Raw genomic sequence first — 27906 nt, 5'->3', positions numbered from 1 at the left:
CCTTATAACTCTTCCTGTTTAGCCCCTTCCATCCATTTTCTGTACATACAAACCCATAGGCCCTTCCTAGGGGTAACTCATTAATGGTTTTCTGTTGCTCTAGATAAAGTCTAAATTCCTTATCATATCTTCAAAGGCCTCCTTTTCTATTCTTTCCCCACTTAGTATCTTATGCTGCACACCCACCCATATTTTCCTTCTTCCAGGGCCTCAATGTGACTTCACATGTGCTGATCTTTTTTGCCTGGAACGTTCTTTATCGTTCCTCTTCTCTGAGATAACTCCTATTCTTATTCAGGTTTCCATCTTTTCCTCCAGAAAGCCTTTTCTGACCATCCCCCACACTAGGTTAGGAGTCCCTCCCTCATGTTTCAATAGGAGCTGGTCTGCATTTATTTCTTTCTCATAGATAGCACCTACATACGACACCTCATTTTTTTTAATTTTTTTTAAAGTTTATTTATTCTTGAGAGAGAGAGAGAGAGAGAGAGAGAGCGTGCAAGCAAATGGGAAAGGGGAAGAGAGTGAAGGAGACACAGAATCCAAAGCAGGCTCCAGGCTCAGAGCTGTCAGCATAGAGCCCGACACGGGGCTCGAGCTGACGAGCTATGAGATCATGACCTGAGCTGAAGTTGGACGCTTAACCGACTGCGCTACCCAGGCGCCCCCTACATACGACACCTTACTGAATGAACTGCTCAGGTGCCTGACCCCTTGACTACTGTAAGCTCTGTGATGACACGAGCCAGACTTGCCATGTGCTCCCTAGCACCTAGCCAGTGCCTGGTGCATAGCTGGTGTTCAACAAATATTTTTAAATGTACAAATAAATGAATAAATACAAATTTTTCAGTTATTTTTCTAGTTTGTTAACATTCTTGAAACCTGAATTAACATCTAGTAGGGAGAAGTTTCTTCCGAAATACACCAAAAGGAATACAGGTAACACTCATGGCATGCATAAGTGCAGGGGGGCAGCTATTTACAACGAGAGGCCGAAATATCTCAAAAGCAAATTATTAATGTGAAAATTTCATATCTACAACAAAGGTCGAAAGGGGACAATGATAACTCAACATTTAAGAAGGAAAATGATTATGATTCCTTATGTTTAAGAAAAATGCATTCTAAATTCAAGTGGCCTCTGAGAACCTGCTATCAAAATCCATTTCAGGTTAATTAAAGTGAAAGCTTGTTACCTTGTCAGAGTGATCTGGAAGGAAGTATAGCCAGCAATGAATGAAGCCAACCTCGTCAGGCTCTGCTTTCCTGATCCGCCCACCCCCACCAGGAGGGCATTTCCCCGGGGCGTGCCAATGACACGTGAGATCTAGAATGCGGAATAGAAAAGACACAGATCATTGTTCAACATGTAAATATTCCATTTTTTCCTCTTTACGCAAAAGAAGCATTTGGGAAGCCATATGTGTCTCAGGATCGGAATGGAGAAAGACGCTGGCTGGATGAAGGACAGCATTTCTGAAATAGAATGGTGTTTGAAGAGTACCAGACAGGGCATATGTTGGGGGCGCCTTTGGGAAACAAGAGGAGATGAGTACAGAGAAGTCAGCTGAAGTCCCTCTTTGGCCTGCTCTGGGTTTTAAAGAAAAGAAATAGAGGAGACTTGGATGTTTCCTTTCAGTCTCCCAACCTAACGCAGTGGGACAGGAAAGAGACTGAAATTTCAAGACAATGTATATCCTTGGAATACAGAAGAGTTGATTAGAATATCTTCCACATTTGAACAATGGCAGAACACTTAAATCGAAGGGAAGAAAATTTCCAAAATGTGGCATTGGTGATGGAATTTTGAAGAGGAAGATGACGAGGAGGAGGAGGAGGAGGAGGAAGAAGAAGAAGAGGAGGAGGAGAAAGAGGAGGAAGGAGGGGAGAGAAGGAGGAGAGAGAGAGAGAGAGGCGGGGGGGGGGGGGCAACACAGAATCCAAAGCAGGCTCCAGGCTCTGAGCTGTCAGCATGGAGCCTCACACGGGGCTGGAACTCACGAACCGTGAGACATGGTGACCTGTGCCAAAGTCAGACACTTAACCAACTGAGCCACCCAGGTGTTCAGAAGCCCATGTTTCTTTAGCTTTATTGTTACTGATGAATTGCTTACACCATCAGGCTTCCAACACCCCCACAGAGGGGATTCAGTGTAGGATTCTCCTGGATGCTTTTTTCTCTTTACATGATAACTACTTCTCTTTCCGACCTAACTGCAGTCTGAGCCTGGGGTATTGGTGTGATACCCACTTTTCTGTAGACTAATGATAGTGACAATGGAGCTGAGACGGATCACCTCTATGTGGCTGGGGTAACCTGGAATTAGCAATATGTTGACGAACATATTGGTAAACATCCTTTCTCAGGATTACCTCCTGCGGCAGGGGCTACACTTTATTCCTGTTGGGACTACTCTTTTTTTCTTTTTATTCAGATATAATAAAATTCTGGGACTACTCGTGGCTGTTGGATTATTTCTCCCAATGTAGTGTGAGCCCCTGGAAAGGAAGATCATGTTCATGTCTCTGTTGTGGACCTGAGAGCCTGTGGCATGGGTGGGTGGCACACTGGTCCTTCCAGGCTCCTACTCAGTTGTAGGCAGGGGAGTTGCTGGAGGCAGGTAAGGAACAGTACTGGCAAGAATGATTTTGCTGCAGTCTATTCATATTCCACACTGGAATCTTCTGTGTCTTTCCTTGGTTAATATTTTTCAAATATATGCCTTTTGTCCTAACCATTTCCTTCCGTTGGTGTTGGTGAATATATTAAGGGTTGAAATAATTGTTGATAATTAGGTACTGGGAACCTCCACCCAATATCTTTTCCTGAAACCAGCCTAGATCTTACATTACAACATTCCATTCCCAGTTTCTAGCACACGTTAAACACTCAAACCGCATACGACAAATGAACATACATGAATAAATAAGTAGAAGGGTTTAAAAGAGATTCAAAAACTCATACCCTAGAATACAAAAAGAAATAAAGGAGAAAACGCAGTCAAATAGGACCTTCAAATGGTACTATCTTTCTCCTACTCTATAGACTGTGAGATAAAACTATTCATTTTTCAATTCCTTTAGCAAATATTTTAAAAACTAACAATGCCCAGCCTGCCCCGCAGGTGCTCATGTGCTAGCAGAGGAGAGAGACCTGCTAACAGAAACGTGGGGATGTACCACGCTGCATGTGGAAACAGGAAAAATGGCGGCAAACGAAACAGTGCTGCTGGGCAAAGGCAACTCTCAGGTGTGGAGCTGGAGCGTGATCTGGATCTTGAAAGATAACTACGAGTCTCCTACAAAGAAGTGGGCAGGCCAGGCAGGAGTTGGGCTACGTTTTAAGAAGAGGGGCTGGGGTGCACAAAGTCTCAGAGTCGACAAAAGGCCTGGGGTACCCCTAGGAGGTGGGAACTTCAGTACTAGGTCCAGAAACATCAGGAGATGAGGCAGCAAAGGGTTGACTAGGGCCTCAGTGGGGACTTGGTTAAATTCCAATCCCATTTATCAAGCATCTCAAGCGTGCCTATTCTCCGTCCTGTGAATACTGAAGTGAATAAATTGGGTGCCCCACACTCACAAGCTTGCTGCCCAGCAGGGAAGACAAACACACAACACAGATAAATTCCACATGACGCGGCACTTGTTGGGAATGCACGTGGGTGAAGTTGTCTGGAAGAAGGGTGCGTTTCATCATGGGTAGCTGATTTTGCTTGATTACACGCTAAGCTGAGCATAAGCCACAGGCTAGAGTGCTAGGCAGGGGCGAGACCACAAAAAACCACACACGTCATGGTTCAAATCTTAACCAAAGAGGCAAAAGAGCTGTCACAGAGATATTCTCTGTTTTGAAAGAAAATCATTATTTTATTTTATTTTATTTTATTTTATTTTATTTTGAGAGAGAGAGAGAATGGGGGAGGGGAGAGAGAGAATCTTAAGCACGGAGCCTGATGCAGGGCTCAATCTCCCAACCCTGAGATCATGACCTGAGCCAAAATCAAGAGTCGGATGCTTAACCAACTGAGCTACCCAGGAGCCCAGAAGAAATCATTAGTTTACTGAAGAAAGGAACTAAGAAATATGCCTGGTCTCATATCACATCCTGTTTTGCTATAATTTTCATCTTAATTCTATGTTGTAGCTTCTATCACATCTTATAACTAGGTCACATATTTCAAGGCTCACATCCATGTGACACTTTGGGTGTATTGTCCACAGGAAACAAGCAGGTAGAAGAGAGGGTCAGCCTAGGAGACTGTGAGGAATGGAGCATCTTAGCTCAAAAACTCCAGTCAGGAATTCTTCAGCCAATTCAAGAGCAGACACAAGAGCCTGAGAGAGAAACTGAGGCAAACATTCAAAGACCCTGTGCTGAGTCACCTGTGCCTCAAACGTCATGTGCCCACAATTCTGAAGTGAAGAAATGCTCATCGCTCATACTCATTGCTCATACTCTGTGTTTGAAACACAGAAATGAGACAGTTCTAGAGAACTTATTCAAGCACGAGACTAACAATAGCCTCATTTCTTTTTTTTTAAATATTTTTTAATGTTTATTTATTTCTAAGACAGAGAGTGACAGCGCATGAGTGGGGGAGGGGCAGAGAGAGAGGGGGACACAGAATCCGAAGCAGGCTCCAGGCTCTGAGCTGTCAGCACAGAGCCCGACACGGGGCTCGAACTCACAGACTGCGAGATCATGACTGAGCCGAAGCCAGACGCTCAACCGACTGAGCCACCCAGGCGCCCCAACAATAGCTTCATTTCAATCTGAGCCATTATGAAATCCTAGGCCAGTCAGATTTTGTCCCCAAGAGACGTTAGTTATGAAGTTGCTTTTGGCATCATTTTCTTTTTTCTTCTTCTTCCTTTTAATCATTAAATATGACAGACTATCATTATTTATATTTGGAAGGATATCTGTGCTCATAATTCAGCACAGATGTCTCAGATTCTGAGAATTCTAAGTGTCCAAGCTAAATGCCTTCATGCAGGGGGCGGCGGGGGCAGCAGTGGGGGGGGGGGTACCCAACCCAGACCAGCCTGTCTTCCTCCCTCTTCCTGATGTCCTGGAGCCTTCCCCACCCTCTTCTGCTTTCAGAGGGAGGGTCGTCTAGATGAACTCTAGATTCAGTAATTATGAGAGGAGACAATTTGCAATTATAAGGTTGCTCCTCATGATTAAACCTAAGCAATGGAATTCAGCCTCAAGCTGTCCTTTTTCTAACTTTTTCTTTCTTCTTCTGAGAAAGAAGTTGACATCAACAAAGTAAGAATATCAGCAACAGATTTAAAATGGCTTTATCTTGGGGCACCTGGGTGGCTCAGTCGGTTAAACATCCAGCTCTTGATTTGGGCTCAGGTCACGATCTCAGGGTCGTGAGATCAAGCCCTCCATGGGGCTCCTTGCTGAGCATGAAGCCTGCTTAAGATTCTCAAGCCCTCTCCCTCTGCCCTTCCCCCACTCACACACTTGCCCGCACTCTAAATAAATAAATAAATAAATAAATAAATAAATAAATAAATAAATAAAATGGGATTATCTACCACCACAAAAAAATTAGATCACATAAGTTATCAAGTAAATAATATATTTTGTTTCCAGTCTTTGAAAATCAACTATCTTAGGAAGAGATACTGAATGACCCCTATGACGAAGCAGAAAGGAAAATGTACTTTCCTGGTAAATTTCATTCTAGCAAAATTTTCACCCAGCTCAAAGTCAATTGTTCATGCAGTATTTTCTTATTATCATTTCTAACTGTGGTAAAATACATGTGACCTAAAACTTCCCATCTTGACCATTAGGCATATCGGTCAATGGCATTGTGGTTCAACCACCACAAAAACTCTCCATCCTGCAAAAGTGAAACTCTGTACCACTAAACACTCCCCACTGTCCCTATCCCTACACCCCTGGCAATCACCATTCTACTTTCTCGTCTCTATGAATTCGACTATCCTAGGTACCTCAGACAACTGGAATCATCCAGTGTTTGCCCTTCTGTGACTAGCTTATGTCACTAAGCATAATTTCTTCAAAGCTTACGCACTACTTTTTACAGCTCTCCTTTGCATAATACAAAAAATAAGCAGACTTTCTGCCTGTGCTTTGAACTCAGATGTCAACCACATTCATTCTACGTAGTGAAAACATTGAGCTGGAAGCTGTGTAGCAACACTGAATAAGATTATATCACACGTTGGAAGTCTACATGCTCTGATTTTCAGGCTGATTTTCCGCCTATAGGTGTTGCGGTTTCGAAATTAAACTGGACTCCAACATTGAGTTGATTTTTTACACTGAATATTCTCTTAGGAGATGAAAACAAAAGAGGGGAAAAAATTCTGGTTTGAAGCCCCGCGTCCGTCACTTTGGGGAGGTGTTACTGGGCGTGGCCACTGACCTTGACTAAGTGAACCATGGCATCGTCGAAGAACACCAAGTCCATGCCGGTGCCACGGATGCTCTCGTTATACAGCTGCAGGAACATAGTCAAACGCTTCTTTAGGTGACCAAAAGATTCAATTGGCTCATAAATTTTGGGCATTTCGGCATCAGCCTCGTCAGATGTTTCACCTAGGGAGTTGGGGGAACAATTCAGTTGTTTCCTCAAATTGCCAGACTTTACTACTTCCTTCAACCTAAATTAATACACTCATAACTCTACAATTTAACACTGAACGATACTGATTTTCACCCAAATGCCATAGTATATATATTTTTAGAAAAGAAAAAAAGCAAACAATAGTAAAAACATTGGAATTTTTGTGGTCATATGCAATCTTAGTTCCTTTCTGCCTAGAAAAGGCCAATTTCAAATAATGTAATATATATTGAATTTAATTTGAATCCATAATTGAATATTGGCATTTCAATGAACCTTCCGGGAATATTCGCTTCATGGACAAAATGAAGGTCAGAAAAACAGGGATTTAGTGTAAAAAATCAGCAAGAGAGATGAAGACTTAAAAGAATTTTTTAATAAGAGGAAAAGAAAAAGGTCATTGCATTTGCTCAGGAAATTCTTATGATTCAGGAGTTTCAGGTTAGCGGCAAAGATAGAGTGAATTTTAGGGAACAGAGGTAGAGGGTTGAGAGAAAACAGAATAATGATTTCCTAAATAAACATATTGAATTGGGTCACTGGGAAAAGATTATTGAAATCAATATGCTTTTTTAAAAATTAGAAACACATAATATACCAGCTTAACACTTTTCCATCTTTGACTATAAGGCATAATGCCAAAGGAAAGCTAAATGAGGTCTCTGGAAGTTTACTATTGGTTCACATTAGTAACAGGAAAAAGAGTGACATCTGAGTTGAATATGCCAGTAACAACTTAGAAATTCACTGGGTACTAGAAGAGTGAGTGGATCTTCCAAATCTAATAGTACATAATTATTGTCAATTGACCTTGTCCTAATATAATAGTATATTAACCTTTTTATAACAAAGCGAGAAAATTGATTTAACATAGCCATGAAGATTGGCTTCTTTGCAAAGCCCTCACTAATTAAATTTCAATAGTCACTTCACCTTTTTTTTTTTTATAAATGTTCAACTCGAGCTTTGAGAAACAAAGCGCTTTGAATCAACAAAGGTCATGTGTTTGCCTCCCACACACATGCCCAGCAAAAGTGCCCCAGTTGTGCTTTGCTGCTTGGAAACCATAACCTAATTATTTAGCCTTCTGAATGAGAGGAAATAAAAGACATAAATTTTTATTATTTACCCTTCTGAATTAGAGCAAATGAGATACATAAATTCTAATTTTAAATGCTCTTACACCTACAGGATTTTTGTACGTAGGTGACCTGATTTCAAGTAAACCGTGTCAGCTTCTTTCTGTGGAAGGATCCTTCCAACTGCATAACTAGCAGTAAACTGCCTTTTGCAATTGTCACTCGGGAACTTCTGATAGATCACACACATCCTTATCAAATCTGGGAAGGGGCTGCCTGGTCACTTTCAACCATTTAGAAGATACAAACAGCATGTGTTTAAATATGGAAATTAACTTAAAATTCACTTCCAGTATTTTTTAAAAAAAAAAGGTAATTAAATGAAAGAGAAATAGTCTACTTACACTCAGTTATTTCTGAAGGAAAAAAGTAATTGGAGCACTACCTCTTTGCATAAGAAGAGAAGCAATATATCTCTCAATTTTGCATAGAACCATAACCACGAAAGCTTATGGCCACATCACCCACCTCTTTCCCATTAGATTCAAAGGCTTTCTCAGGTATTTGAGGCTTTTCTAATTTCAACACTCGGGATGACCCAAATAACAATTACAGGAAAACCACGGACTGCGAGTACCCTGTTCTGTGAGTGTTCCGCGAGATGAGCAAACATTTCTAATGAATTTTATCTTGATAAACAAGCGATGTCTTGCAATACGAGCAGTATGCGTCGCCGAATATCACATGATCTCAACCGAGCCAATGGTTCTTGAAATTCTCTTTGACATACGAGTGCTTTGGATTACAAGCGCGTTTCCGGAACGAATTATGTTCGTAAACCAAGGTTTTTGCTACCTTCCATTCGGCAGACTGCCAAGCCACTCTGCAGATAATATTTCATTTATTTCCTGCAGTGCCCCATGACGCATATATTACTATTTCCATTTTCCTAAGGGAGGAGAATGAGGTTCAAGTCCAGAGAGTCATCCAGCTAACGTGTGGTAGATCCCTTCCACAAACCTACCACTGTGTGACAGCTACAAATCCTGGGCACTTTCTTCTACCCTATCTTGCCTCCTAAATCTACTTTATATGCAGGATTGAGAGGTATAAAAAATAGTTCATCTTTGAGCTCCATCAGTATCCACACATTCTGTATTTATTGAGCAACTACTATGTCCCAGGCTTGTTTCAGTAAACTTTCCTAGCCAGAAACTCAACATCCCTAACCTGAACCTTCTGTCTTCAAGTATCCCTTTGGGGAATTTCAAATTCTGCTTCACTTCTTTACCTGTCACTTCAGGTGCATCCCTCAGGAAATCCACAAAATAAGCATCAGATCCACAGTCCACCAAGGGTTTTTTCTCTTCACCAAACTCCTCCTCCACCAAACGTACTAAAGCCTTATCAAACCAGGTCACATCACCGGAAACCGTGAAACGATCGGCTACAACACGTTTACACTCATGCTTCCACAGCCTTAACAGATCCTGTTGAAAACAGAATTAAAATGTGTTATTCTTTCCTATTTGCCATAGTTGGGAATCAAATTGACAAAATTATAGAGCACCATCCTTCCTGATCTAAGATGCCACATTTTAAAAACTGAAGGTTAGGGGCGCCTGGGTGGCTCAGTTGGTTAAGCCTCCAACTTCGGTTCAAGTCATGATCTTGAGGTCCATGAGTTCGAGCCGAGCCCCACGTGGGACTTGATAGCTCAGAGCCTGGAGCCTGTTTTGGATTCTGTGTCTCCCTCTCTCTCTGCCCCTCCCCCGCTCAGGCTCGCACTCTCTCTCTCTCTCTCTCTCTCGCTCTCCCTCTCTCTCTCAGAAATAAATAAACATTAAAAATATTTTTTAAAAAATTAAAACTTAAGGTTAAAACATACTTCATTTCAGGGTGCCTGGTTGGCACAGTCGGTTAAACATCCAACTTCGACTCAGGTCATGATCTCGATCTTGTCGCTGGTGAGTTTGAGCCCCACATCAGGCTCTCTGCTGTCAGAGTACAGCCCTCTTTGGATCCTCTGTCCCCCTCTCTTTCTGCACCTCTCCAACCCGCACACACACTCTCACTCTCTTTCTCTTTCTCTCAAAAAATAAACTTAAAAAAATATATTTTATTTCAAGTTGGTCTAATCAAGTATATCAAATAGAGTAGTGTCTACTCATGTTCAGTCTTTACATTAAAATGAAAACAAACCTAGACAAATCACTAAAATGACTCTGATTAACCAACAAGGTAATATGCTACATAAAAGTCTTAAACCTGTGATAAATTAGTCTGTTTGGATAAGACACCTACATTCATGTGGCCAGAGCAGAAAATAAAATGTAGGGTATAAACAATTTTCACATATATAACTGAGTATTAGAAGGGTATGTTTACTTAACACGATGTGAAGGAAATTTGCAGCAAAAGTCTGGATTATCTGAACAAAACAATCACCTAGTCTATGTAATCCAAGGTGCAAAGTTCATTGGAAGTTGAGGATATTAATTGCTCGATACACTTGTTTCTATAGCAAGTTCATCTGATATGAAAGACTGGTGGAAATTTCTGAGCTTGCTAACATTTTGCAAGTTAGGGGGTTTTTAAGCTATTATATTACTAATGATAAAATGCTATTGGTTATATTTGGTTACCAAAATTTAAAAGGGATTTAGTAAAATATATTCAATGATTCAGTTAATTAAGACAGAAGTTCATGACAACATCAATTGCTGGAAGTATTTATGATGATTTCAAGTAAGCATCAAAATCTGGCTACTCAAAAAATAATATTGGGGAACGGCATTCTGCATGGCCACTAATGTATCAATGAGTTTGAGGGGGAAAAAAACAAGATAAAATGCTCCCTGCTGCTAAAATTATTTTCCGTTCTCTGTAAAAAGGAAAGTGAGCTTTCCCCAAAACGTCTTTCTTTGGAGTCAGCCTTGTAGTTACCTACTTTGTTAGCATCTGGGGCAAAGCTGGGTTTTTTTTTTTTTATAGTCACTACTCAATATGCCTAGTGATGGTTTGTTTGATATCTCAACTGTTCCTGTGTATTGATGTGGACAAATCCCTAAAGCCAATTTGCTTAATTACCTTCTCCATTCCATAAAAAGCTAAAAGGGAAGCCAATACTACCTTAGCCTGAGCACACAGGCCATGCTTTGGAATTTTTCCATAATGTTTCTAGTTTGAAGAGAATTCTTTTAATGCTAGGAACTGTTATATTCAAGTGTGTGTACAAATGCTCATTTCTCAGCCAAATGGACTTTCTACTTTTCTGCCTCTTCTTAATTATGCCAATATACATAATTGTTTTAGTTCATCTAGTTACACGGAAAAGAAAGATCGTGGATGATTAACAACAAAATGGTCTCTTCAATTTTGAGTGTTTATAAAGATAATTACTTTTTTAAAGCTAAGATGTCAAGTTTAAAATATGGAGACTATCACATAATAAAATCAATACTGATTCTTTCCATTATTTAGTATAAGAAAAATATAATGGGAAAATAAGATCAATTGTTTATTCCATTCATTAGAAAATAACTATGTATACTATTTCCTTAAATATAAATTTAATTGGAATTTTTTAAAAGAAACTTCCTGATGTACTTTTCCCTTATTTATGTTAGTTGAAAGGCAGAAAAAAAATGCATGCTAAAACATCCCAAAATATTTCACCATCCCACTAAACATTACATTACGAGTAACAGTTTAGGGAATAGAATAAATAACGATGCCATTTATTTTCTCCTCTTATATTTCACTTACATCTGGTTCCTTGATAACCTCTGAGGTGGTGTTCAGCATTCCCTGCCAGATCCTAGAAAGATCTCGAAGGTTAAACACATAATGGAATTTTGCAGGGGTAGGGAGCATTTTCATCTTGGTCATCTGCCACAGTCGACGTGTCAGGGGGACCAATTTCTTTACTGAATCTCTCACGCCATCTGAGAAGCCCCTCTGACTGCAATAGTGGCCTACCCCAATCACACCTGAAAGGGGAAAAAAGTCGTAACATTCTGAGTGATGGTTCAAGTCAGTGAAATTAAAATGGAAAACATTATACTATAGAGTTTGCACAATTATTATATACAGTATAATCGATGACCACATATCAAAGAAATTTACATTCGTGTTCTCTTATTTTTTTAATCTAAAAAATAGATATAGGCTCAAGGAAGTTAGCATCCAAATACTGAAAATTTGGTTAAGAAACACTACTGAAAACTCTAGGTAAATGAATTCAGTATTATTAAGTGGGTGACATTAAATATATAAAGGTGCTTTCGAAAGACATAAGGAAAAGGGAGGTGCCGGGAACCCTTAAGATTTCTCCATTCTACTGTTGCCTTCCCAAGCATTACAAAATATTTTAATTTACTTTGTGTGTAAAACTTTCTAGGCAAAAAAAGAATAATTAAAGGAAATTGAAGGCAGATATGGCCAAACCCCACTAGCCCAGGGTGCTGAGATGACATTCTAGTCTGCCAGAAATTAATTAGGGTATCCTAATGCATTTTCTCTCAGTAGTAGTTTCAGAAATGGTAAGTTAACACCTAACACAATGCGTACATAACTTTACACTCTTTTTCTGCAAAGAGAAACCACAAAATCAACTATAAACTCTTTCCATTATTCAGTTTGACAATCATAGTTATCTCCTGGGCTAGTGTCGATATAGATATAGATATAGATATGTAGATATGTAGATATATAGTGTTTATCTATATAGATATATAGTGTTTATCTCCTGGGCTAGATATTATTTCTGAAATACTACATATTTAATCAATCAGTAACTTATTACAATCCTGTAAATTACTCTGATGATCAGACTCTGGCTAATCTCTGCTATGGGCAAAATTATTGCTTTGGCCAAAATCATTATGTGGCTTGGTTAAAGTCTCAGCCACATAAATTTTTGGCATGGTAGTCTATCAATCGGACCTCAAATAGGTATATCCACGAGGAAACAATCTCATCATCTTCACGTTCATTTAATGTTTAGCCTCCTTGGTTAAGAAGCTGGCAACAGTCACCTTAAGAAAAACAAAGGTAGAAAGGATCTACCTAGGCACCCAATTCACTACATATATATAAAAATTCCTTATAGAAACAAAATCCTGATATAAATACTACTTGAGACTACATGGTAAAAAGGACTGAAGAGCCACCCAATGCCCCTTCTGTGTTGACCTCTGGGTAGATATCTTCTCATTGGAATGCAAGTAGGTATTACTCCCTCCCCGTGCCCCACTGACACCATTTTACCAAAGATCTTGTCCATGGAAGCATCAGAAGGCAACGTGCAGTTGAATATAGAGAACTGTCTTTTGAGTCTTTGGGGAATATCATTGCGTCCACCCCCAGGATGGATCATGGCTGCCAAAAATTGGATGTCCACAATGCTGGTGAACTCCCCAGGCTTCTCCAGGTTATAAAACCCATTCTGTTCCATCAGCTGTCGTACTATCTCATTAGTAACCTAAGAAAGACAACGTTCAGAATTTAAAGGTCACTCCTTTACATCCCAGAAGCTAATGCCTTGATGTTGCCAAATAATGGAATTTCTTGGAATTCAGTAACAGCATATTGAAAAAGTAGAAAAATATTTACTCATCAATGTTGAGTTGACATAAAGTGTGCAATGGAATCAATATACCTGATCGCCCCACTCATTGATTACTGGCATATTCACATCATCAATAAAAACAGTCATCTTCTTTCCCGCAGGAGGGCCATACGTTGTACCCATGCGTTTATCCACATAGCTCTCTATTGTCCTCTGCAAAACAAGAAAGCCAACAGAAAGATGTGTGAAAATATACCCTAAGACACGGTGAATGATTTTTAAAATCTAGGAACATGTGAATTGACAGGAATTACTCACAAACACCCCCCAGAACTCTCCTTAATTCTGGAAACCAGGGCATGAAGTGCCTAAACTGTCTTGCATAATGTTCACCTTCGAAAATCTGCTTTAATTTTGGAGTACATGAAATTCTAATTACTGTAAATTTTGAGTGGGATGAGACTCCTTAGTCTATTCCTAAAGATTTTGTCTCATTGTTCTTATAAGGATGACACTGCATTCCCCAGCCCCGTTATTCGAAGAATTTAGCCCTTCTAAAAGTTTCCCTGTAAATCAGGGACAAAATTAAACAGGGCAACTGTCCAAGAAGGCTTCCTAGGTCGGTGCTCCGAGCCACACAGCCCGTCCCAACGTGAAGACTGCTCTGTCTCCATTGAGAAGGCCACCCACGGGCTTCTGTAGTGGACACAATCCAGATCCAACGCTTTGGGACAACTGCAAGTACAGTGAATCACCTTTCACCCCCTGATACAAAATAGCAAACCACGCCCCGCTGGGTCTCTCTCATTTCTCCATTCTGAGTTTAGGCGGTAAAGAAGACTAACTATACTGGGCTCTATTTAAAAAACAAACAAACAAACAAACACAAAAAAATTTTAAAAACCACACTTTTTCCTAGCAATATGAAAAAAGGAGTATTGGGAGAAGTAAGGGAAACCTGGGGAGGGACCCAGACTATCAATCATTTCAAGGGTAGTACCGTGTGGTTTGGAAAGCAACCAGTCATTCAAAATGTATGCCCTAGAAAACATGAATAGACACTTCTCTAAAGAAGACATCCAGATGGCCAACAGGCACATGGAAAGATGTTCAGCGTCGCTCCTTATCAGGGAAATACAAATCAAAACCACACTCAGGTATCACCTCACGCCAGTCAGAGTGGCCAAAATGAACAAATCAGGAGACTATAGATGCTGGAGAGGATGTGGAGAAACGGGAACCCTCTTGCACTGTTGGTGGGAATGCAAATTGGTGCAGCCGCTCTGGAAAGCAGTGTGGAGGTTCCTCAGAAAATTAAAAATAGACCTACCCTATGACCCAGCAATAGCACTGCTAGGAATTTACCCAAGGGATACAGGAGTACTGATGCATAGGGGCACTTGTACCCCAATGTTCATAGCAGCACTCTCAACAATAGCCAAATTATGGAAAGAGCCTAAATGTCCATCAACTGATGAATGGATAAAGAAATTGTGGTTTATATACACAATGGAATACTACGTGGCAATGAGAAAAAATGAAATATGGCCTTTTGTAGCAACGTGGATGGAACTGGAGAGTGTGATGCTAAGTGAAATAAGCCATACAGAGAAAGACAGATACCATATGGTTTCACTCTTATGTGGATCCTGAGAAACTTAACAGGAACCCATGGGGGAGGGGAAGGAAAAAAAAAAAAAAAAAGAGGTTAGAGTGGGAGAGAGCCAAAGCATAAGAGACTGTTAAAAACTGAGAACAAACTGAGGGTTGATGGGGGGTGGGAGGGAGGGGAGGGTGGGTGATGGGTATTGAGGAGGGCACCTTTTGGGATGAGCACTGGGTGTTGTATGGAAACCAATTTGTCAATAAATTTCATATATATTAAAAAAAAAAAAAAAATGTATGCCCTGAGTAACCAGAGCTAGCACACAAATAAAACAGAAAAGGCTTCACGGTCCTCATGCTCTAGAAGCTCAGTCTTAAAGATCTCGTTCCAAAAAAAAAAAAAAAAAAAAAAAAAGATCTCGTTCCATACCTACCACTGTAGCAATTTACTGATCCAAGATTTTAAGTTGTGTTAAAGATAATGTAGGGGCACCTGGGTGGCTCAGTCGGTTAAGCATCTGACTCTTGATTTCAGCTCAGGTCACGATCTCCTGGCTCATGAGATCAAGCCCTGCGATGGGCTCTGGGCTGACAGTGTGGAGCCTGCTTGGAATTCTCTCTCCCTCTCTCTCTGCCCCACCCCAGATGGTGTGCATGCTCTCTCACTCTCTTTCTCTCTCTCAAAATAAAAGAATAAACATTTTAAAAAGATAGTGTATAGGGGCACCTGGGTGGCTCAGTCGGTTAAGCGTCCGACTTCGGCTCGGGTCACGATCTCGCGCTCCGTGAGTTCGAGCCCCGCATCGGGCTCTGTGCTGACTGCTCAGAGCCTGGAGCCTGTTTCGGATTCTGTGTCTCCCTCTCTCTCTGACCCTCCCCCATTCATGCTCTGTTTCTCTCTGTCTCAAAAATAAATAAACATTAAAAAAAAAAAAAAAAGATAGTGTATAAATGTAGGAGAAAGTGGAGATACATTGACCCAAAATGCATCCTCCTCCTATCCAAAAAAGCTTACTTATTTCATGATGAAGAGCAAACTAGTTAAAAATGACTTCAATAATCGAAGACACAACCACAAAATAAGGCCAACATAGAAGCAAAAAGTCATATATTTGTCCTCGGAAATCTTTGCAGTTTGGTCATTTCAAATTATAATTTCCCACCACCATTTTAATGAATAAGGGCAAGAGATATGACATTTTTTCACCATTTCCAAATATAAAGATATATAAATAATCACAACTCATTCAATTACAAAGTAAATCTCTCACGACAACAGTACAATGGCAAAAAGAATTTCTTATTTCCCTGAAATAAAAGCAAGCTGTTTAAAGTAATGAACTGGCTAAATTTAGCTCTGCTGTTCAATGAATTTAAATGTATAAGGCGATTCATAATCTCCTGACACCTTCCTATGGCAAGCTAGAGCCTTCCAGATATTCCCTTGTCTATTAATGAGACCTCATAAACACATGAAGATTTTATGTCTTGGGGCGCCTGAGTGGCTCTTAAGTGTCGGACTCAGGTCATGATCTCGCGGTTTATGAGTTTGAGCCCCACATCGGGTTCTGTGCTGACAGCTCGGAGCCTGGAGCCTGCTTCAGATTCTGTGTCTCCCTCTCTCTCTGCTCCTCCCCCACTCAAGCTCGTTCGCTCTTTCTCTCTCTCTCAAAAATAAACATTAAAAAAAAAAAAGATTTTGGGGCGCCTGGGTGGCGCAGTCGGTTAAGCGTCCGACTTCAGCCAGGTCATGATCTCGCGGTCCGTGAGTTCGAGCCCCGCGTCAGGCTCTGGGCTGATGGCTCGGAGCCTGGAGCCTGTTTCCGATTCTGTGTCTCCCTCTCTCTCTGCCCCTCCCCCGTTCATGCTCTGTCTCTCTCTGTCCCAAAAATAAATAAACGTTGAAAAAAAAAAAAAATTAAAAAAAAAAAAAAAAGATTTTATGTCTTGGGCGCCATCTAAGAGGCAAAAGGCCACAGGTGGGATAGGTGAAGTGATATGGAGTAATAGTCCCACACCTGCACTTTCTTCCCCTTCACGGTGACCCTATTTTTTTTTCAAAATAACAGGAAATCGTTAGTAAGCTATATATGTCATACAAAGGCTAAGCTGACAAAAAAAAAAAAACAAAAAACAACTCCTATTTGATGTATCTCCTCCTCCCTGGACAATGATATTCCCAAGGTCAGTTATTTGTCTTTCTCAGGGGGATTCATGTCACAAACTCTTAAACTGCCCCCATTCTGCCTCCTCCAGCCAGTCCTGATAACTTCTTAATAAGTCATATATACTATGTTGTGTGATTTACAATTTTACCTAGAATTTTCTGTCTCCCCCAAAAAATCAGTCTAAAGAACTACAGATAATCTTTGTTGTGTTTCGCCACCCACACACTCTCGGATTTCCTTCACCTGGGTTCCCACTTCAACCACTGTTTTGGTGAGATGAACCCCGGTGTAGTTAACAAAAATTGGTCTATTTGTTTATCTGAGTACTGTGTCTCCCACTGGAATGTAAAGAGGAAAGACATTTTGTTTATCTTGTTCATCACTACAACCTCAGGGTCCAGAAAGGTATATGGCACAGTGTCCTTATTTGTAAGTATTTGATATACAGATAAATGAGGAAAAGAAACCTGGGAGTCATCCGTAACTTTCTTCTCTCTCTTCTACCCCTCTCTTCTTTTTTTTTTAAATTTTTTTAATGTTTATTCATTTTTTGATAGAGAGAGACAGAGAGTGAGTGGGGGAGGGGCAGAGAGAGAGGGAGACACAGAATCCAAAGCAGGCTCCAGGCTCCGAGCTGTCAGCACGGAGCCCGATGCAGGGCTCGAACTCACGGACCACAAGATCATGACCTGTGCCAAAGTTGGACGCCCAACCGACTAAGCCACCCAGGCGCCCCTACGCTTCTCTTCTAACAACACCTACTCAGACAACAACAGGTGTGCTTCCATTCTAACTTTTGCTACTTGGTCCAGCCCTCACCTCCCAGTTCTCTCTGAAAACACCCATATCTCTTTCATCTTGTCCTCCCCTCTGCAGACAGCATGAGCCTTCTAAAGGGGCAGCGTCACCCTGTAAAATACTCCACCGGTTCTCCAGGAGTGATTTACAAGGAGTGCCATGATGTTCCCACGTACATCTCCAGTCTCACCTCTAAAGACCCCTTAGTCTCTTTGTTCTGGGCCCTCACCATCGTAATTCATTCACATTCAGTTAACAATAAAACACATACCACACAGTGATGCTCAGCTCACAGGCTAGTGTTCGTTAAGGGGTCCTTATTAACATATTCCTAGAGTAGCCATTTCTGAGCCAAAAAATCTCTCAGCATTAGCATCAGCTAAACACAATTTGTCAAAAATTTATTTAGATGAATGATCTTCCATAAATGTCACTTCTCTCAACACAGCTATTGATAAAAAAAAAAAAATTGAGATCTCTAGCAAGAACTTGGACTAAGGGCAGTTTATGCTGTTGTCTGAGAACAAACAAAAACTCTACTCTGAAATCAGAGGATGCTAGTGAGCATGATATCATCTTAAGCACTCTATGGAATCTTAGAAAGATTCTGTTCTTGTTGTCTGCCTATCTCACACATGGCATGCGAGGGCTGGCCCAAGTTGCGACAACAGCATTTTAAGAAGTAACAACCAGAAGGCTAGAAATCCAGACAGACTTCGGAATGCAGGTGAAGAAAGCTGCCCGTGTCCATGCTAAGCTAGGAGCCCTACAACTGGGGTAATTCAATTTTTTGAATTAATTTCTTAATAGTTCAGCCTCTATAATTCCTAAAATATATAATATTAATATGACATAAGTATGGAATTTCCTTAAGTAAAGTCAGCTTTTTCATTACATTGATTTCTGTAATCTTCTGAAGAAACTACTTCCTTCCTCCTCTGGTCTCCACAACACTTTTAGATTACACCATAAGTAGCACTTATCACATCAGTTATACTTGACTGTATACATGTCTATTTCCTCAACCAGATAGAGGGTGGAACACTGCATTGGAAGAGATATTGGCAGGGTAATGTACAGTTGAGAAGGTTGTGCACTGCCCAATTCTTGGGTTTATCATTCACACAATTGTCTGTGTAATAGGACATAGCACAAATCTGCATAACCTGCATAGTCACAAGTGGAAGTGTATATAAAGATATTTAAATTACAGATACATGTGTATGTGTGTATATACACAACACAGTATTATCCATAAATGATATATGTTAAAGTACAGGGTGAGCTTAATGCATTACAAAGATGAAAGATATTTTATTATCACTTCCAGGTAACTCTATATATCAGCATTTAAGTCATTTTCATATATATTACATCCAACTGAATTGAAATATAAAATATGCTTGGGGCGCCTGAGTGGCTCAGTCGGTTGAGCATCTGACTTCAGCTCAAGTCATGATCTCACGGCTTGTGAGTTCAAGCCCTGCGTTGGGCTCTGTGCCGACATCTCAGAGCCTGGAGCCTGTTTCGGATTCTCTGTCTCCCTCTCTCTTTCTTCCCCTCCCCCACTCATGCTCTGTCTCTCTCTTTCTCTCTCTCTCTCTCAAAAATAAATAAACATTAAAAAAATTTTAAATATGCTTAATTTTAGGCCTACATATCTGCTGTTTAGCTAAAAGATAAAAATGGAGAGCTTATGTTCTTATTAAGACATCTATTGAGGGGCGCCTGGGTGGCTCAGTTGGTTAAGCATCCGACTTCGGCTCAGGTCATGATCTCACGGTTTGTGAGTTCTAGTCCCATGTTGGGTTCCGTGCTCATAGCTCAGAGCCTGGATCCTGCTTCAGATTCTTTGTCTCCTTCTCTCTCTGCCTCTCCCCTGCTTGTGCTCTCTCTCTCAAAAATAAATAAACATTAAAAAAAAATTTTTTAAGACATCTATTGCTTGAATAAGATCTTCCCCCTTTTACTATAAGTCACCAAAAGCAAATGAAAAATCTTACATTAGTAAAGTGTAAAATGCTCAATAGCATATTATAAAGAAAAGTAAAATATCTAAAACAATGTGAAAATACAATAACAAGGTAAGTAGAAGCTAAAAATAAAACAAGATCACTAAGTGATAAATCAGTCATTTGAGTATTAATGTGGATAAAGAAATGGGGTGAACTGGAAAAGCACAGAACATATGGGGACCTGGTTTCTCAGCAGTTTCTGCTACGGCTAACTGTGTGAACACAGACAAGTACCTCAGTCTCCCTCGAACTGAGTACATTCATAGTAACAGTAAAACCTGACATTTTTAGAGACCTTCACCGTGGAAACATACTTTCACATATTATCTCTTATGATTCTACTCCAGAAACTCATCGTAAAACTATGCTCTGAAGAATCGGAAGGATTTTCCGCAACCACAGGGGCCTCTGCAGGAAGCAAGGATGATGTCGGGAAGGGTTTCAGGAGTTCAGCTCCAATTCCACCGGAGCAAATCTATGGTCACCTGTCTCATAGCTTAGTCTTCTGTATATGATTTCATTTGGAAAAGTGGTTCTGAGTCTTTAAAAAAAATGTGGCATTTCTTTCTAGGCTCTATGAGTCTCATTTTTTAAAAAGAAAACCTAGTGCCATACAACTATTTAAAAGACAATTATAGGGGCGCCTGGGTGGCGCAGTCGGTTAAGCGTCCGACTTCAGCCAGGTCACGATCTCGCGGTCCGCGAGTTCGAGCCCCGCGTCGGGCTCTGGGCTGATGGCTCAGAGCCTGGAGCCTGTTTCCGATTCTGTGTCTCCCTCTCTCTCTGCCCCTCCCCCGTTCATGCTCTGTCTCTCTCTGTCCCAAAAATAAATAAACGTTGAAAAAAAAAAATTAAAAAAAAATAAATAAATAAAAATTAAAAAAAAAAGACAATTATATTCAAAACATTTTAAGATTATTTTTAGAAAAGATCAACTTTTCCAGAAATTCTCTAAAGAAACTTTCTTCTTAACTTCCTGTGTTGTTTAACTTTTTAAAGGTATGTGTAGATTACCTCTAAAACAGAAAGAAAACACTTAAAATAATATTTGTTGGGGAAAAAATTGAGATCTCTCTCTTAAAAGACTAACTGAATTGCCTTCGCCAAAAAGATCAGGGCATCGTACAACTTTTGCCCAAACTACACACTTTCGATAGTTACAGGGATGCCATTACTTATTAATCCAAGCCAATGGAAGTAAACTAGACTGTTCTAGATGAAGACGGACATATAGTCAAATACTGACAAAAGCTGTGCATGTGACACCTTGGGGAAAATAAAAGAAACCATAAATGAAGACAACCTGTCAAGCAACAGACGTGTGGCCTCGATTGGACCGTGTGCTACCGTGGTAACACAGGAGGGACGCACAGTATCTATTTTCTCGTCTACAATTTCAGTTGCGTTTGGACCCAGGTAAGCAGAAGATACCGAGAAAGATGCTCATCTCCCTCAAAACTCACTTTAGCATGAACGGTGGAAAATTACAGTGAGAAAGTTAATTATAGCAGGCTAGGTAATTGAAACTTTCTAAAATTAATGAGTCTAGCTTAGTAGAAAGCTTGGATACTCAGCAGGTAACAGGCACTGAGCAGACTACATGATCCTATGATGCTTCTGAGCAGGAAAAGAAACAGTGAACTATCGATGACAGCTTGACACCGGGGTCGGAGGGAATTGGGCTAACGTAGCTGGGAATCAGCTAATGGGACCTGAAAGAATACACATGTTTGTGTTCTAAAAGCCTGCCTATTATTGTCCTAATTATTACATTCCAATGTGGTGCAACTTCTAGAAATCTATTATATCATTTATGAATTTTGATATCAACAAACAGGCTGCTTTCCAGATAACATATGCCTTTTTTCCAGGGAATTAATAAATGTCTCATGTTAAAGAGACGTAGCCTACAGATCTTTATCACCCTGAAGGAGTAAATAACACCAAGAGTTACTAATAAAAATACAGTGACAGGGTCTTGTTACATACTAAATGATTTGGCTGGCCTTTGTCCCTGGTTCCTAGGAGGGAGCCTTTAAACACCTGCAATTCCCCGAGTAATAAGAATTTGTTGTTCATGGTGGGTCCCCTCAGTCTACTCTTGCCCGAAAGGCCAACTGTGTGATTTGAGGGTTGGTGCTTTGGACCACGTGACATCAGTGGATATTTGGGGAGGGGAGGGGGCTTGGAGACTGAGTTCAATCACATGGCCAATGATTCCATCAGTCACGCCTACGTCATGAAGCCCGACAGAGCTCTGGACAGTGTCGCTCAGGTGAGCTTACCAGTTGGGGACGCACTTGGATGTGCCTGGAAGACAACACATGCTGAGGACACAAGAAGGTTTCGGCCGGGACCCTCCCAACCATTGCCTCAATGCATCTCTTCTTGTGGCTGATCCTGATTCATATCTTTTATAATAAAACTGTAATCATTAGCACAGCACTTTCCTAAATTCTGAGAGTCATTCTGGTGAATTACGGAGAGAGAGTCATAGGAACCGCTGAACTTTGAGCCAGGTGTTCGGAAATGCTGGTGGCCTGGAAACTGAGGCAGGTGGCTGATACCTGAAGTGAGGGAAGGTCTGGGAGGGGTGGGGGACTGAGCCCTTTGCCTGTAAAGCCTCAGTAACTCCAGGTAGTTACTGTCAGAATTACATTACAGCCCTAAAGATTTACTCCAGTCTCAAGAAATGTGAATTGATAATTACCCAACATAATAGGGGGAAAGAATCACACTTTCATTTAATGTTTGAAAACCTGCATCCGCAAAGAAGTTATAATTAAAACCTTTAAGGGGATGCTCTCCTAAAGTAAAACTAACAAAAGTTCTTCAAATGTGAGATAATACCAAGGGAATGTGCATAATGTCAGTAACAAAGGAAGATGTATAACATTAGCATCTTGCCAGCCTAGGGTAATTTAACGTGCTATTCCCCAAACACAAAAATACCACAGCTCAGTCTTTGCAGTTTCAGGCTGACCTTCCATGCAGACATTCCTTCCCATCACGACACGGTAAATGGTATTCATCTGACAGAGGGCTAGCAGGTATTGGAAATTCCATCTCTAACAGGAGCAGAAAACAGTTGACAGTCTTATTTAGAAACTTAATCAATGGTCTTAGTTTATTGGCACTCTCCAGTCACCAATTACATGAAGGGATAAAAGGTCAGGATGTAGCCAGGCTGTCAACAATTTTCATTGCTCTTTGATATTTTAATTCCAACAACTACAGCACAACAAAGTTAATCAAGACCAAAGTTCTTTGGGTTGGAATTCTCCTAAAAATTCCCCTTCCATCTTCAAGTTATGAAATGTATCCTTTTTATTTATGTATTAATGTTCTAACAGATATGAGGGATGATTTGAAAACAACCCAAGCATGAGTTGACATAGGATTCTCTCCCCAGTTTCCACAGGGTCTTAAACAACTTAGGACCAGAGCAAAACCACCAGGCCACCACTGCGATCCCAGTCATTCTTGGCAGTGTTGTTCACAGAAGCAAAGCAAATTTGAGGGATTTTTTTTTCTATTACTCCTCAATAATACAGTAGGGTAAAATCTTGAATGTGCTAACTCTACGATTTATTCCTGCAATTGATAATGGGAGCCATGGTGTAATGTTAAGTCAGGATACAACAAAATAAATCAGCAATGTCGGGACTGGAGATCAGACAAGGAATGAAAGCAAGACTGGAAGAGAATTAGACTTGCACCAGTCGGAGATCTTTCCACACTAATACCCCAGTGTGGACCCTGAGGATGTGAATTATGGAGAGGTGGGCAGGGAGAATGAAGAGAAAGAAGGAGATGTGAAAAGTATTTCCGTAGCTACATTTTCAGACCTTGATTCAAGAGAGACCCATCAAAGACGACCGGTGTATCTAGCCTAGAGGCTAGAATAATAGTAACAACGACAGAAGAGCAGACACTAGGGAGAGGAAGCAGGTTTGGATGGAGGAATGAATGATATTCCTTTCAGTTTTGGGTTTTACATGTTCACAGGCTTTCTTTACATATTTTAAACAGTACTGAGGCATTTAACACCCTATATAAGCTTTTTATTTCTCCACAATTTAAGATTATACAGTATAACTCAACTAGGGGGAGAGTCTATTGCAGGTAAATAATAGAGATAATGGAAGGCATATGTAGGGGACTTATCACGGCTGGGAAAAAGTGCAGATGAAGTCAATGGGCACAGGCTTCCCAGGGAAGAGAGTGGAGCCTCCAAACTTTATCACAAACTTGGTCTTAACGAGCAATACCAAAGAGCCAGTACCTGAAACATCAGTGGGGTGGTTGCAGAAGAAAAATTCAGACTCTTGGTTATGTGACTTTCAGAATCGTATTTTGACATAAATCCTTTGATAATGACTGTTTTGGCTGTTCCTTGCTCCCCAATTAACAGCACGGCCTAAAAGAGAAGTTGAGAAAGAAACCCAAGGAATGCAATAAAATGATTATGGGCTACATCGTGCTCCCCCTCTCCAAATTCACACGTTGAAGCCCTAATACCCAGGGCCTCAGAATGTGACTGTATTTGTAGAGAGGGCCTTTAAAGAGATGATGAGGTTAAAATGAGGCCATTAATGTGGGCCCTAGTTCAATCTAACCAGCCTCTGTAGAAGAGGAGGAAGTCTGGATACACAGGTAACAGGAGGGATGAGCACAGATAAAGACCACAGATAAGGCAGCCAGCTGCGAGCCAAGGAGAGAGGCCCCCGGGGAAACTAAACCCGCCAGCACCTTAACCTTGGACTCCAAGCCTCCAGAACTAGGAGGAAAGAAAGGTCTGTCATTTAAGCCACCCAGCCTGTGGTGATTTATTTGGGCAGCCCTGGCAAACTAACACAATTATCAGAAGAGAAGAATGTCTCTTTGGACAAACGAGTCAAAATTCACTGTCTCTCAACTAACATGTGAGAACAAATTACTTGCTCATGAATTGGAACCAGGCAACTCTACGGCTGTCAGTGGAGAATAAGAAAAGTAGTATATCCATTTGGGTCATATTTTCATTTCCTCTAGACAGCAACCTAAAGCATTCTAAGATAAATGCAAGATGCCTTGTGTTTTCCAGGGACGTTTGAAAACGTGCTATTGTTAACAATTAAGTTAAAGAGCCGTACCTTGCCCTGTTTAGCGATGGTTTTGATTAGAAAGTCAGTCCTCACGTTGTCGACATTTGGTACCAGGATGGAGCCGTATTCTGGAGTGACGTCAGGTGGATACACATATTCCTCGGTACACGTGTTCCAGTGAAGCCACTGACCTGAGGTGCACACAGAACATTCACATATTCATACGCCTATTAATGATTTAATTCCTAACTGTCACGAGCAGATGTCCTGGACATCTCATAAAGCATCTTTCAAAATCTCCCCGTAAAATAAGATGATTACAATGGTAGCTCTATGTAGTATTTAAGTATGTGTTGGCCGAGTCAGAATTTCCCAAGGAACAATTCCAAAGTGGTAATATTAGGAAATATTAAGAAGTGTCTTGGAATTTTCTCTTTAAATACGTCAGTTTTCAATAATGTCTGAATAAAAATTAAGAATACAGTGATAAGGGACTGGGTGGCTCAGTCGGTTAAGCGTCAGACTCTAGGTTTCAGCTCAGGTCATGATCTCACAGTTCATGGGTTCGAGCCCTACATGGGGTTTGGTGCTGATGGCAAGAGCCTGCTCGGGATTCTTGCTCTCTCCTCTCTCTCTGTCCCTCCCACGCTCACTCTCATTCTCTCTCTCAAAAATAAATAAACATTCAAAAAGAACACAGTTGGGATGCCTAGGTAGCTCAGGTGGTTAAGCGTCCGACTTTGGCTCAGGTCCTGATCTCACGGTCCGTGAGTTCGAGCCCCGCGTTGGACTCTGGGCTGACAGCTCAGAGCCTGGAGCCCGCTTCAGATTCTGTCTCCCCTCTCTCTGCCCCTCCCCCACTCACGTTCAGTCTCTTTCTCTCTCTCAAAAATAAATAAACATTAAAAAAAATTTTAAATAAAAATAAAAAATAAAAAAGAATATAGTGATAGTAGTATGTACCTAAAACCACTTAAAATATCTAATCTCATAAGCTTTTCATTACGTACTTCCTTTAATTATAGAACCAAAAATAAAAGATACATAAATATTGTGTGTATATATATATATATATATATATACATGTTTTATATAGATGTACTTTATATATGCACATATAAATAAACTTAAGGTATATCTGGATAGATCTATAGACATAGATAAACACATATTTAGTAAAAATATACTTCACACTTTGTAATCTTTATGTAAATTTCTGATTATATTATACAAATGACTGAAATAGATCTGATTCGGAGATTTTTCTTTTCTAATTTTTTTTAAAATTTTTTCTTAACATTTATTTTTGAGACAGAGAGAGACAGAGAATGAAAGGGGGAGGGTCAGAGAGAGGAGACACAGAATCTGAAACAGGCTCCAGGCTCTGAGCTGTCAGCACAGAGCCCGACGCGGGGCTCGAACTCACGGACCGCGAGATCGTGACCTGAGCCAAAGTCAGACGCTCAACCGACTGAGTCACCCAGGAGCCCCTCTAATTTGTTTTTAATTCATTAAAAGTTTAGTAAATAGTATACCTAACAAGGGGAAGATATGCATCTGGGACACAAATGAAATAAAGTTTTGAAAAAGAAACAATCAGTTTTCATCACACATAAAGATTTCCCTTTTAATTTCACAGCGTGTGTTTTGATTACCGTTTAGAAAAATAAAAGCTATGTAAACATTAGCCAGTGGGAAAACCTGCTCCCGTGTGTTAGGTAGGAACAGAAGCAAGTGTCCTCACCACTGGACGAGACATGGTAGTCAAACATGGTGTCATCGGTCCCCGCTAGAGGCGGCAAATCCAAGGTCAGCGCTTCCTGAGAACGCAGCCACTGCTCCACCCGACGTCGGCCGTCCAATTCCAGCACGGCCCCGACGCTCCACATGAGGGAGAAGACATACAGTCTCCCCAGGTGCTCTGGGGTGACCTCTGCACCTTGCTCCTGGGCACGGAAGAAACTTTTTGTTTCAGTCACTCAATTCTCAAGCCTAAATTTTGCTTTGAGGTTTCAATAAAAATAATAAAAAATGTCAATACCTTTTCCCAAGACAAGAACAAGGAAAAGATGAGTAAAACTGGAAACATACAGAATTTATCTCAATACCAAGTCAGCGCCCAAAATAAATCTGGATGTTTATTAGATGACTGTGAACTTGCCACTAAATTACAAACCCGTGACTTACTTGGGGAGAAAAGTAATGAGAAAAATAAAAAAGATGCAGGGGGACGTTTGAAACATTCCCCCATCCATAGCTCTAAGAGAGCCAGTTTCAAATACTATACTCTCTGCACAACATGGCTCAGTTAATAAGAGAGAAATTTCTAGAAAGTTGAGCAATTTACCTTTGGAGGGATCAGCCCTTGAAGCATGTCAATGCTCTGCATGATCACAAAGGCCTCAGGTATCTCCATCTTGTGTTCTAAGTTCTGAATACTGAAGCGATACAGGTCGGGAAAAGACTTGATGTACAGCTGACGAAGAATTTCAGCTTCTTGGGGTGAGCGCTTCTTAAGGAAACCCTGTTAATTTACAGATTAATGCACTAATAAATGTATCAGCATGCCAGGAGAATGGCCGTTTTGGGACAAAATTTTTTTAAATATCAATGGACTATAATAACATCTAATGATAATACTGCAGATGGGATGTGCCAGGTCTTGCTACACATTCTTTCATGCGTTAACTCATTTAATGCTCAAAATAATGCTATGAGGTAGGAGCTATTATTATCCTCCTTTTACAGATGAGAAAACCAAAGTCCAGGGGCCTCTGGGTGGCTCAGTCAGTTGAGCGTCCAACTTCGGCTCAGGTCACGATCTCAGGGCTCGTGAGTTCGAACCCCGCGTTGAGCCTGCTTCGGGTTCTGTGTCTCCCTCTCTCTCTGCCCCTCCCCCACTCTCTGCCCCTCCCCCACTCGTGCTCTGTCTCTCTCTGTCTCTCAAAAATGAATAAACATTTAAAAA

General features: G+C 40.7%; 1 protein-coding gene across 1 annotated transcript in view; it reads right to left on the bottom strand.

The window, feature by feature from the left end:
* DNAH5 (dynein axonemal heavy chain 5) overlaps window positions 1–27906 on the bottom strand; it is a 232406-nt gene that overhangs the window by 85197 nt on the left and 119303 nt on the right. The window contains 10 exon segments of the mRNA XM_032594188.1: window positions 1200–1330; window positions 6414–6586; window positions 8985–9183; window positions 11462–11685; window positions 12965–13178; window positions 13356–13478; window positions 24137–24271; window positions 24987–25129; window positions 26683–26884; window positions 27286–27462. Of these exon segments, the coding sequence (XP_032450079.1) occupies window positions 1200–1330; window positions 6414–6586; window positions 8985–9183; window positions 11462–11685; window positions 12965–13178; window positions 13356–13478; window positions 24137–24271; window positions 24987–25129; window positions 26683–26884; window positions 27286–27462 (1721 nt within the window).

The sequence above is a fragment of the Lynx canadensis genome, chromosome A1 (genome assembly GCF_007474595.2).
Source record: "Lynx canadensis isolate LIC74 chromosome A1, mLynCan4.pri.v2, whole genome shotgun sequence".
Taxonomy (NCBI): Eukaryota; Metazoa; Chordata; class Mammalia; order Carnivora; family Felidae; genus Lynx; species Lynx canadensis.
Note: the sequence above shows the minus strand (reverse complement) of the source record. Positions and strands in the feature narration are given on the sequence as shown.